Genomic DNA, 16,624 nt, shown 5'->3' on the forward strand with positions numbered 1-16,624 from the left:
TTATTGTATTTCCCATGCTGATCTTCGCCCTTTCTGGAAAGGGAGCGTTAGTGTACATTGCGGTAATTAATTGTTAGTGTTGCCCCCCATTCTTGATCCTGGGAAAAAGCTGTTAATTATTGGTGGGTTTTTTCGCCAACTAAATCAGCTCCATCAATGTGCATTTAATGCACAGATTTATTTTGATCATCTCCCCCATCACATGTTGTCTTTGGATGGAACTTTCGTGTTCTTAGAAGGAACAGGTTAGTAGCTAGCAGGTTGTAATCGGACAACATTGCGTTTCTCTCTGGTCCCTTTCCCCCTTAATTGGGAGCTGGTTTCAATTGCTTTCGTTCGATTATAACCTCTCGTTACCATATGAGTTGGTTGCCACTGCTGCTGTTTGCTCTTGATTTTGTCTTTTTCATGCCCTTTCTATGCTCTTCTGTTTGATCCTCAGTTGAGGCGTGTTGGGTGCCTTGCCTGCCTTTTCAAATGGAGAGTTGGGAATTTGGCATATTTTTCGGAACATTTTCCAGAGCACTCGCAGATTTGATGCATTTGACGCGTAGGCTTTTTTCATAACTTCTAGTTTTTAGTTTTGGTCTTTCCACGCCATTTCTGACTGGCTTTTCTTGGAAGGCTGTCTGCTACCGCCTACCTCTATATGGCATTTTTGGTTCCCCAACTAGATGTGCTTGCCTCATCGCATGTGGTTTTCAGTTCGTTTTAGCAGCTTGCGTTCCATTTCAGGATGCTGCTCGTAGGTTTTCCCTGGAGTCTTTTTCTAGACCAGCACAGTGAAAAAAATCTCTCAAATTAGTGTAGAAAGAAAATAATTCAAATTAATTCAGTTAAAGGATTCATGCAAGCCACGTTTGCTCTAATCAATATGTGAGATAGTAAATTCTAGGTGTATATTTTAATTAGTCAGTTCATATATTTAATTTTTAAAAATTATTAATTTGAGTATCACATATCATAAATCTAGAATTACTAAAAATTTATATAATTATTAATTTTAAAAATCATGAAATTAATAAAAATATACATAAATGATCTCAAATATCCAAATTAATTAAAAACATACATGCATATAATAGCCACACAACTATCACGTTTCATTTTTCTTCCTGCAGATCCATGCATCTTCATTCAGATTAAATCCCCTCTGTATCAAAGTTACTATAAATATAAATGTTTCATTCTTTTTTTTCTCTTTCTCTTCTCTTTTATTTTTTTATAACATCTCTTTTTTTTTAAGAGAAATAAGAGAAAAGAAAAGAAAAGGAGAAAAAAAGAAAGAACACACATTTTTAAATATTAAAATTCAATGGTTAGAAAAATAGATGAGATATCGTAAAAAAGACAAGAGATAGCACAGAAAAGGAAATAAAGGAAAGAAATTTAAATATTGAATTTTGTATATTTAAATTAATGTAGATTGATTTGGATATTTTTAAATGCTTGGAGGGGGGGTGATTTGATTGGGCAGGCGTGGAGAGGCAGGAAAAAAACATGAAAGCTGCTCGTGCGCAAACATAGCCAACACGAGTGCTTTAAGTGTATTAGCTTAATAATTATATTTTAAAATTATACTAGTTTAAAAAATATTCAGGTGTGCTTGTGTGATCAATATTTCATATTTGATTCTAAAAAAATTGTACCTATCTATTTAACGGTATTCGGTGGACGGGGCTGCCTTTCTTTTGCGCGGCAGGGTGTTTGATAGACGGTTGTTTAGAGATTTATATAATTATTAATTTTAAAATTTATAAAATTAATTAAAATATTTGTAAACTGATTAGAATATTTATATTAATTAAAAAAATTGTGAAATTATATATGGAACTGTTTAATTGCGGGTTTCTTCTGTGGTGCCTTTATTTTTTTCTTTTCTAGCTTCTTTATCATGGGACTTGCAAAAGCCTTAAATTGGATTTTAAAAAAAAAAATTAGCAGCTACAAGAAAGTTTCAGGTGAATGATACTATTTGAATTTTTTTTGAGAAAATAAAATAGTTTAGCACAACTATTATTTGGAATCATAATTTTAGAGTGAATCACTATTTTAAATCATGTTTTAATAAAAATCATAATTCAAAATTAATTTCATCCATTTAAATTATAATTATGTTTTTATATCTAATTAAATCATTCAATTAAATTCAAATTAAATTTTAAATATAATTAAATTTTAATTCGATCAATGATTAAATTAAATTAACCTATTAAAAATTTAATTATATTTTTAGACTTGATTTTTATATAAATTTATCTAATAATAATTAAATTTAATCTTAAATCTGCATTATATCTTTGATGTTGAATATATCAAGATATAATTATACTCAAAATTTATCCATAATTTCAATTTGATTTTTTTATATGTACCTGGAATTTTCGATCAGTTTCTGTCGAGTCTTATTGCTATTATTATTTATTTTTTCATTAATTTTTTTTAAAAAAGCTTTTTCAAGATAATGGAGACATGACTAATTTATTAAGAAATAGCACCAATTGTTGTAACGTAGCATTATTTTAAACCACTTTCCACTACATTGACAGCGCTAGCTTGCTAATAAAATGATGATCAAGCCATCTATTGTTGACACGTTGACACCACAAGAATATTGAGGGAGGATCTGGAGAAGTAATCATCGATATGATTTTTAAATGTATTTATGATTTTCACATATTTGATAATATTTAAAAGTCATTTTTTTCAAAAAAATATAAAGGCTAGAATTGGTTTAAAGTCACCATCACAACTTTTCTAAGCACGATTACGTACAGGAAAATAGTTTTTTTAAAAGCGATGTTTTTTAAAAAATAAATTTTATAAAAACAAATTATTTTTATATTTGATAATATTATGAAAAAAATAAAAAATATTTTTAAATATTTGGTTATATTATAAAAAATAAATTAAAAAATAATTTATTAATAATTTTTTCAAGTTCATTAAAATAATAATAAAAATTCTTATAAATTAAAAGGTCAAAAAATGAAATTGAAAAAAAAATTTATAATTTATCTCAAAAAAATAATAATTAAAATAATATAGATCAAATCTAACAAGTAAAAAAAATAAAAAATGGTGAAATAATAATAATAATAATAATAATTTCATAAATTATTTTAAATAAAATAAGTAACAATTAAAATAATAAAGATCAAATTTGATAAATAAAAAATTTTAATTTAAAAAATAATAAGAAAAAAATAAATAAAAATCATAAAAATAAGGATCAAAGTTAATATAAAAATTAAATTAAATCAAATTTTAAAGGATGAATTTTTAAAAAAAATATATATTTCAATCAAAAGTTTAAGGATTAAATTTAATTTAATCAGCAAATAATATAATATTTTTAATTTTTTTATAACTTTTAAAAAGCATTTCCATCTAAAATAAAATAATTTTTTTTTATTAAAATCAAGTAAAATATTTATTTGATACAAAAAAAAATTTTGATTAATTAATTTTTATAGTAATAAATAAATACAAAAAAGAAACAGATATATTTATCAAGTGGGACTTTCCTGGTATGAGTCGGTACTGTATTGATTATCCTGTGCTAGGTGTAAGTAGGGATAAACCCCACAGTATGGAGGATCATGCAGATGCGCCTGTAATTGTCCACCCCTCATTCAGCCATCATGCTTGCCAACTAAATTCATGAGGACCGCCAAATTGGTGGTCATTTCAATTAAAAAATCTAGCGAGATTTTTCATAGGAGAGCAAGATATTCTAACGTGATCGTCTCTACGATAACGTTATTGGTTATTATTGGAACTGCCTTGGTCTTCCGCCATGCCATGGGATGCTCCACTCACTGATTCCACCTGTCCGTGTTATGGGCTTTGGCCATTTCGACCCTTCCTTTCTACTGTATGAGTAAATTATTTATTCAGTCCCTGTAGTTCTCACGATCTTGTAATTAGGTTTTGAAAATCATTAACCTTTGAACAAAGGTGGCTGCTTAGATTTTTTTTAAATGTTCAAACTATCCTTTTTAATCATTCTCTACATTTTTTTTTTGTAGTTGTTGTAATCGGGAATTGTGACTATTAAAAGGCTGGATATTTCAGGGAAGAAAATTAAATTGTATACATATTATAATTGAAGATTCAGGGGGGTCAATGTAGGTTGTTTAAATTATAGTAGGACTAAATAATTATTTTGCTAAAATTATAGGGCCTAAATAGAAATTCTCACAATGCGAATTTGCAAATATTAGCTGGACTTTCTATGGGAATAATTGATAAAAACCTATAGGGTGTGGGTGTTTGGTTGTAGTTCTAAACATGTACTCATTTGGATTGCTATGGTAAACTATCATTTTATTCTTAGTTGAAGAAAATAGGAATCTTGTTTAGGGAGTAATTTGATATTTTTAACTATTAATTAGTCATTAAAAAATTATTAGAGAATATTTTTGTCTTTTCAAAAAATTTAAAACAATAAAGCAACTTCTTTAACCAAGAGGTTTTTCATCTTTTCATATTTTAGAATACTATAAAAATAAAAACATTCCTTTTCCCTTAAAAAAAATAAAAACCAAGGCACACGCTTGAATATATTTTTTTTCTTTTCACATGATTTGTTATAATCTTTAGATTCATGGAGGATTTTTTTTATTTTTATGTTGAAAAAAATAATTTTTATTCAAAAAAATATTGATGTGTGTTTATTATATGCCAAAGAGTGAGTGACACCCATACCATTTGGGTGGCGCGTGAGACGTCATTCCTGATAAAATCTGGTTTTTTATTGTGTCGTTTGGAAGCATCTTTGTGTTTTTTTTAGTGGCATGAATGGTAATAAATGATAATTTATTTGTTACCGATATTTGTTTCTTTATTTTCCTTATTTTCTCTATCCAACCTGAAAAGTAAATGTTTGTCCTCCTTTTGTTTTAGTATTTTGATTTCAATCGTTATTCTTTTGATTTTTTTTATTTTTTTTCTAAATTTTTTATAAAGGTTTTGTTTGTTTTTAATTTATCTTTTCAATTATAATTTGTCATGTATTATTTTTTCTATTTCGATCCTTATTATTTTGATTTTTATTTTTTTCCTTAATCTTTTTTTTAAATTTTTTTTGTTAATTTTCAACTTCATCATTCATTTAAAGTCTATATTGTTTTATTCTTTTTAATTTGTCCCTTATTTCTTTGATTTGTTTTTCTTTTGTTAAAGTTATTTTTCTTTATAATTTAACCCCTCAAATGAATTTTTTTTGTTTCCCTCTAATTTATTTTTATTTTGTTTTTCACCCATGTTCTTTTAATTATAATTGTTTTGTTTTAGATCATTTTATGTAATTTATTTTTTTTATCAATTTTATCATTCGATATTTTATTTATTAAAGATTAGGCTTTGTTGTTTTTTCATTTGTGGTACTTTTGATAATAACTCGGATCATATGTTTAAAAAGTTAATGTCATTCAACATCTTTTTTTTATTTTCTTTTCTAATTCTATCATTCTACACCATTTCTTTCAAAAAATATTGGTTTTGTGGTTATTTTCAACTTTTTTTTATTGATTTATCTTAGTATCATAACCCAAGCTACAAGTTTTGCATATCTTTTTTTAATGGAATTTTTTTTAATTTTTAAAGATATTATTTTAATTCATCTATATATATTTTTATTTTATACAAATGAATTTTATTTTTAAAAAGAAAAAATATTTATTTTAAAATAATATTTCTAATATGTTTAGTTTTACAAAATATTGTTTTCTTTTCTTTTATTCAATCAATTTTATGTATGTTTCTATTTCTATTATATTTTATTAATTTTAATAAATAAATTTAGTGAACATAATCTAGTAATTTTCTCATTTAACATGATCAATAATAGAGTTTTTTTTATTAGTCATTTTGTTATTGTTATTGAGTGTTGTTTAAAATTAAACTAATTATTTAGTTTATCATAACAAAATCATTCCAATTAAATTAGATATCAAAGATTGAACTAAATAATATACAAGCTTGGATCAAAGCATGTGAAACACATATATCATGACAAACATGCAATCTAAAACTAAAAACATTTAAAGAATCTAGCATACATACTATATATATTAAAAAAAACATAAGATATAAAAGCACATACCTACATACATACTAACATACTTTAATTAAAATAAAAGTAGATATTTGCTTGTTGAAGCTTTTCAAAATATTGAAGCTAGTGTTGTTGTAAGGATGAATCTATTGTTTTTAATGTATTCATTAGATGGTGCTAGACATATATTTCCCTGAATGCTTAACTTGTGAAGTCAGGTTTTTGTTTTCACTTTATAAACTCCCCCACCGACCTCTTTCATAAATGTAGAAAAACTCCAATAACCTTTCTCTTACATATTGTGTTTAGGGCCAAAGCTATAATAATCCATTTCTTACCCTAATTACAGGGTTCGGGTTTGTTAGCAAAGCTGAGCTATTATACCAATTATTAGTTGGTATTAGGTTTATCTTTCACTCAAAATCTAATTTTTGAGATGAGGCCTTTCCTTATATTTTATAAACTCTTTGGGATTATTTATACATATTTTTAGAAATTTAAAAGGGTGTAATTAAAGGATAAAAACTTTTATCAAATTGAAATTATCGATTACAAAACTAAATTGAAAGGAAAATAAATATTTTATTGACTAATTTTAAGTGGTTATGCTTCCTAAAAACTAAGTCCAGTTTCTAAAAAATTCTATAATCTCTTTTATATTTTATGCAGAGTAATTTATAAAGTTCAATATCAAATTTAAAATTTAAATTGAAACTAAAATTAAATTTTCCAAAGATTATAGACTAATTTAAAAGAAGACCAAGTCTTATTCCTTTACATTGTCAATTCAAACTATAATTGGAATTTATTGTTTTGCCTTGCACAACAACATTTCAATGATTTTTTAATATACGTTTCTAGTGGTAAGTGTTTATGGTAGGAGAAATTGCCACCATTGATAGGAAATGCCAAAACCAAGGTTATATCCTGACTGTACATAGTGTGTCTACCCTTTTCTCCCATAGCAATTTTTAGATAGCAATTTTTAAAAAGCTTACTTGTTAAAGAAAAATAAAAAAAAGAGGAGGATGAAAGAGAATCAGAGAAGTTAGATCTTCTTTTCTGGATAAAAATCTAGCAGAGATATGTTGAAAATTCCTCCTCTTTAAAAAAAAAAACCTTTTTAATTATGATTCTTCCATCCATGATGTATTTTCTTGATCTTTTCCATCCTATATGATCAAAATCTTCTTATTAATCTTTCATCTAGACCTTTATTCCTTATAACTTGACACTTTAACATGCTATAGATAAGGTTTCTTTTTCCGCGTGAAAGGTGATGATTTTGATTCCATTTTCTTATTTAGCCCGATCTTCTTCTTCGAAAGTGATACATGAAAGGTGAGATGAATTTGGGTTCCTTTAAGTAATTCTAGTTGGTAAGTCACTCAACCCATATTTGATTTAATTTTAAATGAGTTATAATACATGAATGTTAATTTTTAGTTTTTTTTTTATTTTTTATTGAGCCTCGAATGACGATATGATTGGAGCTTAAAATAAACCCATTATCTTTCTCGAGTGTTTATATCATGTCTAATATTTCTCTTAAATGTGTATTCACTGTCTCATTATCTACATTTTATGGGTCTTAGTATGGTATAACCATAAATTACCATATGGTGGTTGGGGAAGGCTATGTCAAAAAAGAGATTACGGTATGGTTAATGGTTAGGTCAGTTGAGTTTTGGTTGATTCTTGGATCTATTTATCAAATTTATAACCTAAGTTATAAAATTTATTTAATTTAATTTTATTATATGAAAACAATGAAAAATATAACACATCTAATTGAAAAGAACCATCCATTGAGTTAGTCTGTCCAAAAAAGCTAGGTGTGTGGGCATGGAGGAGGCAAGCATGCTTGACCATTTTTGTTTGTGAAAACCATAGAAAATAAGTCAATTGAATTTGTGACCTCCGGGTCAGCCTAATAAGCTTAAAATGTTTCAACCACAGCATGTATATTATAGCTCGACGATTCAAAATCTATATCACTCTATATTAACGAGCACAAATGTCATGTGGTAAAGTTTATTGAAGGATTTGATATCTTATGCAATAGACGTTTGAGGAATGACCAAACCAAAATAGGTTTAAACAGTAGAAGGCTTCCATCAGTGCAAATTACAAATAAACCTATAAAGGTTAAATTAGAACAAAATCAAAAGTAGAAGGATGAATATAATTTTTTCTTTTTTTACCAGGGCCATCCACTTGTTTCCAGTGGTACCAAATAGAGCCTATAAGAAATAAGAGCTTGGACTCGATAACATATCTGTTCATAAAAGTTGTGGTTTTTAATTATAAGTATTACTTTTAAAAAGTTATAAATTATAGATTTTAAAAATAACACATGAAAAAGACTATAATAGAGACTATAATGTATTACTAAGTATTTAAAAGCTATAATATGGCTATAAATCACAGCTATAACCAAATTAATGATTTCCAAATTGGCATTAAATATGAGTTCAGTAATGTTGTATGATATTTTTGAAAAATTATTTTTAATTAAAAATATATTAAATTAATTTTCAGCATAATAAAATCATAAAAAAATTAAAAAATATTAATTTAATATTTTTTAAAACAAAAACTGATTTAAACTTAAAAAACAAAATCAATCCCTATTTCTCTTGGGCCTTGAAAAAATGTCATCTCTTTTCTTTTCAATAGTTTATTTGATATTATGATTATAATTATAGTTATTTTTAAAAAAATATATTTTTATAAATTTTTTGAAGTAAAGTTTTTTTTTTTTAAAAAAATATTTTTAACATTAATATATTAAAATAATCTAAAATCACATTAAAAAAATCCTTAATTTTTACATAAATATTTTTCAAAAACAAAAAAAATCCAACCGATAAAACAGACGGATCTTAAACCCACGCAACCGACCAATATATCATCCAACAAAACAAAGGCACGCAAGGAATTTTGACGAAAAATCCTTCACCTTTCCCTCTGTAGCCATTTCACTCTCTCTCTCGCTCTCTCTCTCCAATTTTCAAATTTCAATTTCTCAAACCCTAGAGAGCACACTCACAAACCCTAACGAAAACACAACCATATCATGGAATACAATCCAGAATTGCTCTCTCAATGTTTCCTCCACACACTCTCTCCACAACCCGAGCCTCGCCGTGCCGCCGAATCCAAACTTGCCGAACTCGCCGACCACCCTAACTACGCCCTCGCCGTCCTCCGCCTCGTAGCTGAACCCTCTATCAATGAACAGATCCGCCACGCCGCCGCTGTTAACTTCAAAAACCACCTCCGCTCCCGGTGGGCTCCATCTCCTGATTCCTCCTTCACTCCGATCCTCGACGCGGAAAAGGACCAAATCAAAACCCTGATTGTCACTCTCATGCTCTCCTCTACTCCTCGAATCCAATCTCAGCTCAGCGAATCGCTCTCTCTTATTGGAAAACACGATTTCCCTAAATCCTGGCCCACTTTGCTGCCTGAGCTCGTGTCAAATCTCCGAGCCGCTTCGCAGTCGAACGATTATGCTTCAATTAATGGTATTCTCGGTACTGCTAATTCCATTTTTAAGAAGTTTCGTTATCAGTATAAAACTAATGATCTCTTACTTGATTTAAAGTATTGTTTGGATAATTTCTCCGCTCCATTACTAGAGATGTTCCTTAGAACAGCGGCTTTGATTGATTCCATGGTTAGTTCAGGTGGTGGGTCACCTGTTACTCTAAAGCCTTTGTTTGAGTCACAGAGATTGTGTTGTAGAATATTTTTTTCATTGAATTTTCAGGAGTTGCCCGAGTTTTTTGAGGATCATATGAAAGAGTGGATGGCTGAATTTAAGAAATATTTAACAAATGGCTATCCTGTGCTAGAGAGTACTGCGGAAGGATTAGGTCTTGTTGATGAGCTTAGGGCTGCAGTATGTGAGAATATTAGTCTTTATATGGAGAAAAATGAGGAGGAGTTTAAGGATTATTTGAATGATTTTGCACAAGCTGTTTGGACTTTGTTAGGGAATGTGTCCCAGTCCTCAAGTCGTGATAGTTTAGCTGTTACTGCAATTAAGTTTTTGACTACTGTGAGTACTAGTGTTCATCATACTTTGTTTGCGGTTGACGGGGTTATACCACAGATTTGCCAAAGTATCGTGATTCCTAATGTGAGGTTGAGGGATGAGGACGAGGAACTTTTTGAGATGAATTATATTGAGTTTATTAGGAGGGATATGGAAGGGAGTGATATAGATACTAGGAGAAGGATTGCCTGTGAGTTACTTAAAGGGATTGCAACAAATTATAAGCAGCAGGTGATCAGTATAGTTTCTGTTCAGATTCAGAATTTGTTGACTTCGTATGCTGCAAACCCAGCCGCACACTGGAAGGACAAGGATTGTGCGATATATTTGGTCGTATCCCTTTCAACTAAGAAGGCCGGTGGTACTACTGTTTCAACTGATCTTGTTGATGTTCAGAGCTTTTTTGCATCGGTAATAGTGCCTGAGTTGCAGAGTCAGGATGTAAATGCCTTTCCAATGCTCAAGGCTGGTGCTCTTAAATTCTTTACAATGTTTAGGAATCAGATACCAAAGCCTCTTGTACTTCAGTTGTTTCCGTATTTGATTCAATTCCTAGGTGCAGAGTCAAACGTTGTTCATTCATATGCTGCAAGCTGTATAGAAAAACTCTTGTTGGTCAAGGATGAAGGGGGAAGATCAAGGTATACTTCAACAGATGTAGCTCCAAATCTTCTAGTGCTGATGAACAACCTTTTTACTGCCTTAAGGTTTCCGGAGTCAGAGGAGAATCAATACATAATGAAGAGTATCATGCGGGTTCTAGGGGTCGCAGAAATAACTCCTGAGATTGCTGGACCTTGCATTGCTGGATTGACTTCTATTCTGGCTGAAGTTTGCAAGAATCCAAAGAATCCAATTTTCAATCACTATCTCTTTGAATCAGTGGCTGTTCTTGTAAGGAGGGCATGTGAAAGAGACATCTCTCTCATACCATCTTTTGAAACAAGCCTGTTTCCTAGACTCCAGGAGATCTTGGGAAATGATGTAACTGAGTTTTTGCCTTATGCATTCCAGCTATTGGCTCAACTTGTTGAGTTGAATAGACCGCCCATCTCAGACACCTACATGGAAATTTTTAAACTTCTCCTGTCTCCTGATTCATGGAATAGAAACTCAAATGTCCCAGCCCTTGTCCGTCTCCTTCAGGCTTTCCTTGAGAAAGCACCTGAGAAGGTCACCCAAGAGGGGAGACTAGCTCAGGTGCTTGGCATATTTAACAGGCTTGTGTCAGCCCCGAGCACTGATGAACAAGGCTTCTATGTGCTGAACACTTTTATTGAGAATCTTGACTATGTAGCCATTGCTCCCTATGTTGGTCACATCTGGAATGCCCTATTTTCTCGCTTGCAAAGTAAACGCACAGTAAAGTTTATCAAGTCTCTTTCAATTTTCATGTCACTCTTTGTGGTCAAGCATGGCTCTGCAAACCTTGTGGACTCTATGAATGCGGTGCAAGCTGGTATATTTTTGGTGATTTTGGAGCAGTTCTTGATACCAAATCTCAAGCTGGTCACTGGGCACATTGAGGTCAAGTTAGTATCAGTTGCCTCAATCCGACTTATCTGTGAATCTCCTGCCCTTTTGGATGCTGGGGCTGTTAGACACTGGGGGAAAATGCTGGACAGCATTGTAACTCTCCTTTCACGAACAGAGGAGGATAGAGTTGGAGATGAACCGGAAATGCCAGATATTGCTGAAAATGCAGGTTATACTGTTTCATTTGTGAATCTGCACAATGCTGGAAAGAAGGAGGAGGATCCTTTGAAGGACATAAAAGATCCCAAGGAATTCTTGGCTACTTCATTAGCTAAGCTTTCTGCCCTTTCCCCTGCGAGGTTTCCCCAGATCATCAATGAAAATCTTGATCCAGCAAATCAAGCAGTATTGCTCCAGATTTGCAGCACGTACAACTGTCCGATTGCTTGAGTGAGTAGCTATACTAAATTACTTTTATTGCCTTTGCTCATGTTCATTTTTTTCTTATTGTTTTGCTTCTGTGTTTTTCCATTTGTGTTTTTTTTTTTTTTTATCTTATTGTGTTTTTTATATCCAAGAAATTTGCCACCGGATAAGATCAGTAGAGCATTGCTATGGTTGTATTTGACAAATAAAAATGCAAGCTCGCCAATCATAGTGAATCTTTTGGATGAATTTATTTGCTTTGCATGGATTCAGTGACTGCCTTAGTTAAGGATTCCTATTGACTAACAATTTAATGCAATTAGTTATCTTCACCAAACATTTTCAACAGATAATAATGATATGATCAGCATAATTTTGATATGGTGTTATCATTATGGTACCATAGCATGTTTTCATTGTGATATTTTCTTTTTCCTTGACTTGATCATTCTGTTCTTTTGAATAATTCTGTAATGCTTATCAATGCACAGTTAATCTCTACCTGTGTGGTCCTGCCAGAGAGAAGCCTACTGAAAGTCAACAAGTTTCTAGGGTGTAACTGCATCTGCTTTGGTTTCTCAGTGTAGAAAATTTACCTCATGGTTGTCTTGTGTGTTTTACTGTGCAATTATCATATATTCTATCGTTTCTGAAGTCAACATGACCAATTTAAGGCAGGTCTTCTAAAATTTTTCTTAAACAGCTTTCAGTCATTAGTCCATCTTGCATCTCAACTGATTCTTTTCATGACCCTGCTTGTTGCTGTTGTTTAATAGCACAAAAAATTACCAAGTCATTTCATTATTCCTGAGAATTTGTGAATTATCATGGCAGCATCTTTCACACCTATATTCTTCAATAGCTGATACATACAAATACATGCATTCTGTTATCATCCCATGACTTTGTAGCTAGGTGGCATATTTAAGGTGAGAAATCAGTAACTGAAATGTAAGCTAAAGATGTGAATTTAAGCCTTTACAAGCTCAATTCTACAAATTACTTGACTCATTAGGGAAGAGTTTTGTAAATTACCTATCTGAATCCTTTAGTTTAAACAGTGCAGAACATATATCATAAATTTCCTAGTTTTAGCACCGGTGCATTGTTTTGTGTCTGAAGACTGCTAACATTATTTTCTGAAGTTGTGTTACAGTGGAATCATCATGCTAGTTTTTATGATGGCTCATAATTTTTTATGCCTGGTTATTCTTCTTTAAATTGAACTTCATACTTTGCTTTGTTTCCTACAATCTTCCTCGAAATTTATTAGCAAGCCCAAAAAAGAGCTCTTGTTATGGAGTTGCAGCTGCATTGTTTGCTTATCTTTCTATGTCTTTGATTATTTTTAATTTGTAATTCTAGATGGCATATGATGTAGCATTCTTAACTAATAGCTGTTCTGGATTAACAAGGGACATCAGCTTAATTTCCTCCCTTGTACTTCTTAAATTTGCTTGCAACCACAAGAGAGAGATCTAACTAATTCTTTGTGCACCCTTTCAGATTATCATGTGGGAGTTGAGGTCTATCATGTGGTCGGATTTTCAACAAGGGGTTTCATTGCATTTATGAGCAGGTGGTACCTTTTGCATTGTGGTCGACTGGTTTTGTCAAGTAATAATCTTGTTTGCAACTTCCCATGATATATGCAGTAATGACTTGATTGTGTGGCCACAGCCTGGTAGCGATTTTCCTAAACAGTTAATGATAGTTCCACAATGTGGTTTATCGAATCTGGTTTGACAAACCTCCTTCCAGGCTTTGTTGTGAAGAGTTTTTTGAGTCTTGTTCGACTGCATTTGTGATCAAAATGTAGTTTCTGTGTACTTGCATGCACTGTTGTCATTGGGCCCATGAAAGGAAAAAAAGTAGTTTTTGATGGTATTAGGTCAGTCAGTTAATGTGAAGGTGAATTTTGGTTGATTTGCTGTTGCAAGTCTTCGTAACCACTACTAGCATGTTCCTGTGGTAAATTTGATTTTCCATTTTGTCATGTAAAATGACGATGTTCCGAATAGAGGTGAAGCACGCATGATTTGGCAAGAATTTATTTGACACTGAATAAGGGTGTTTAGGAAGAACAAGAAGTTCCATGATTTCAGGTGCAAATTCGATGGCTAAATTTGTTGGGAGCCGAAGCAGTGGGAAGTGATACCTGCACTCCCATGAAGGTTAACCACACTCCAATTACATTTTTTTTCCTGGACTGATTATGATACCCTTGGGCAAAGAAGGCAAATTAAAATGGCAAAAAGGTAGGTAATTTAGCCCCGAATTTATGCATATTGAATCAATCTATGTAGGTGCTTTTTTTTTATAATAATTATTTTATAGATAATAGATACGGTATGAAGATTGTTAATTTTAATTTGGAATTTGATATATATATATTAATGATTAGAGGGTATAGGGGATGGATGTTAAGCCTGGCTTAAACTTAACTTAAGAGGTATGTATTTGTATCCTATATACATGTGTTTGTGTGTGTTATTTTATGTTGAATAATAAATAATACTTGAATAATAGATATTTAAATCTGTAATGAGTAGGAAATGAATATAGTAGAAAATCAACTTGTTAGCACTCGTTACCATTAATATATGTATACGTCTCTCTACAATAATAAATAGTAAATATTTAAAATGCAAAAGATATGATTTAAATATTTAGATTTTTTAAATGATCTGGAACCTCGGCAGCGCCAGTTTTTTTAACTAAGTTCACAGGGATTGTAGTCTCTGCGGGCTATCAAGGGCAAAGACCAAACAAGCTGTCTAAAAAGGCATCGTCCTGAGCGCTATCTTCATTTAGATTCCCCAAACATATTGGGAATCCTGTCGTAACCTGAAAGAAGCGTAGGAGATCATTAAAAGCAGCTGAGACTAAGGTACTATTTGATTATATGTTTTAAAAATATTTAAAAAATAAATTAAACTTATTTTATTTTTTTATTAATTTTAAATTAATATATTTTTAATATTTTTAAATTATTTTAATGTGCTGATATTAAAAATAATTTTTAAAAAATAAAAAAATATCATTAGCATATATTTTAACATGAAAAACTACTTAAAAAATAATCATAACTATATTCTCAAACAAGTCTGAAAAATTGTTAAAAAATAATCACAACTGAATATGGAATTTCTTTTCTTGCTCATAGGATATGAATATATAGTTTCTCATTGTTAATTTCTCTCTACGAAACTTGGAATGGACTCATTTCCTTCTTTCAAATCCCGCGAGGGGGAAAATATGGCATCATTTGAGTTCACATCTTCCCTCAGCGTCAAATAACTCCTAGCTCTCAAATCCCACTCTCCACCTTATCCACGGGTTGCAGGATTGTGGATATTTTCATCGGATTTATGGTGGTTGGGTTTGGATGTGGAAAAAAAGGATTTGTTTGGCAATTTGCTTGAAAGAAGTATTGTAAATATAAGAGGAAAAGGAGTGGAAAATCTATGTTGTTAATATTAATTAAAGATATGGATGCTCAAAGACTGTTAAAAGATAAAATCCATTAATTCTCTATTAGTTTTTGTTCAATACCATGTTGTTACACGGTAGGATGGTCTTTTGTTTGAAAATCCTCCACCAAAAATGGTGCTTTGAAATACGTCTGGCAATTTGGGAAAAAATGTATGCTTGGTGGTGGTGGAGGAGGAGAGAGTTGTTTAACAATCAAATTGATAAGAGAGAAACTTGCAACTTCTCTCCGGGATTTTGTTGTCGATTTGAAAGAAGGATGGGTGATGCGAGTGTGGTTAACCTCGGTGGAAGTGTGAATATCACCTCCCCGGAGCAACGTTTAAATCATCATAAACACATAAACAGCGTTTGGGCTTTCTACGTCCGGACATACCATTTATTATAGAAATTTGTCTCTGGACCTCAAGAATTTCATTTATTGGGCTTTCTATGTTTTGATTTTTTTGTTTTTAGTTTTCATCTTGGTAGCTATCATGGACTTCTATGGAGCATGGTTTTGTTGTGATGTCCATGCCGCCATCGTTCATATGGCATGCATGCGTAAGTATTCTATTGTTATTAACATAAGACAATCTCCTATTCTCTTTCTAGTGAAGGAAAAGAAAAATGTTTGTTGCCACAAATCTCAATTTTTATTAGAATCCAGAAGAACACGTCATGCACCAAAAATCTACCTTGTGGAAAAAGAAAACATAATAAATAGCCACATTCAATCAGACAGCATTTTGGATTGTTTCTTATGGGCCCTGAACACTGGATCTGGGACTAACGGGGGGAAAAACCCCATAATATTTCTGCATCTATCCTTTTACCTACTCTCTTCCCTGTTCACCTTTTCTTATTCTTCCTTCCTTTGATTATTTTATCCAAATTGCTTGGAGAATTATTCAGTCTGGCTCTTCAAATCCACACAGAAGCACTCACTAAACATCAACACCGATCATATGTTGTAAGAAATTGATTAATAGCAATGGTACATTTCCTCCACCAGATGTTGCTGATTTTGCTAGACTGCCAAACTGACTTCCACTAAGCTTAGACATGCTATATTTTAACATCTGGTGGAGGATCAATGGTGTGATTCTTTACTAGCAACGTATCAT

At 31.2% G+C, this 16,624-nt stretch overlaps 1 protein-coding gene across 4 annotated transcripts; it reads left to right on the forward strand.

The window, feature by feature from the left end:
- The first annotated feature begins 8,988 nt into the window (after window positions 1–8,988).
- Window positions 8,989–14,084, forward strand: LOC105135249 (exportin-2-like). Of its 4 annotated transcripts, XM_011040053.1 has the most exons (3): window positions 8,989–12,050; window positions 12,518–12,609; window positions 13,533–14,084. In XM_011040053.1, the coding sequence occupies exon 1, from the start codon at window positions 9,141–9,143 to the stop codon at window positions 12,048–12,050; it is 2,910 nt and encodes a 969-aa protein (XP_011038355.1). In that variant the 5' UTR covers window positions 8,989–9,140; the 3' UTR covers window positions 12,518–12,609; window positions 13,533–14,084. The 4 variants fall into 4 exon arrangements, with proteins under 4 accessions (XP_011038355.1, XP_011038347.1, XP_011038372.1 ...); XM_011040045.1 differs by lacking the exon at window positions 12,518–12,609 and having other exon boundaries at window positions 13,533–14,079; XM_011040070.1 differs by lacking the exons at window positions 12,518–12,609; window positions 13,533–14,084 and adding an exon at window positions 12,163–12,275 and having other exon boundaries at window positions 8,989–12,111.
- The last annotated feature ends 2,540 nt before the right edge of the window (window positions 14,085–16,624 follow it).

Source organism: Populus euphratica, unplaced genomic scaffold (genome assembly GCF_000495115.2).
Source record: "Populus euphratica unplaced genomic scaffold, PopEup_1.0 scaffold2.1, whole genome shotgun sequence".
In the NCBI taxonomy this organism is placed as follows: domain Eukaryota; kingdom Viridiplantae; phylum Streptophyta; class Magnoliopsida; order Malpighiales; family Salicaceae; genus Populus; species Populus euphratica.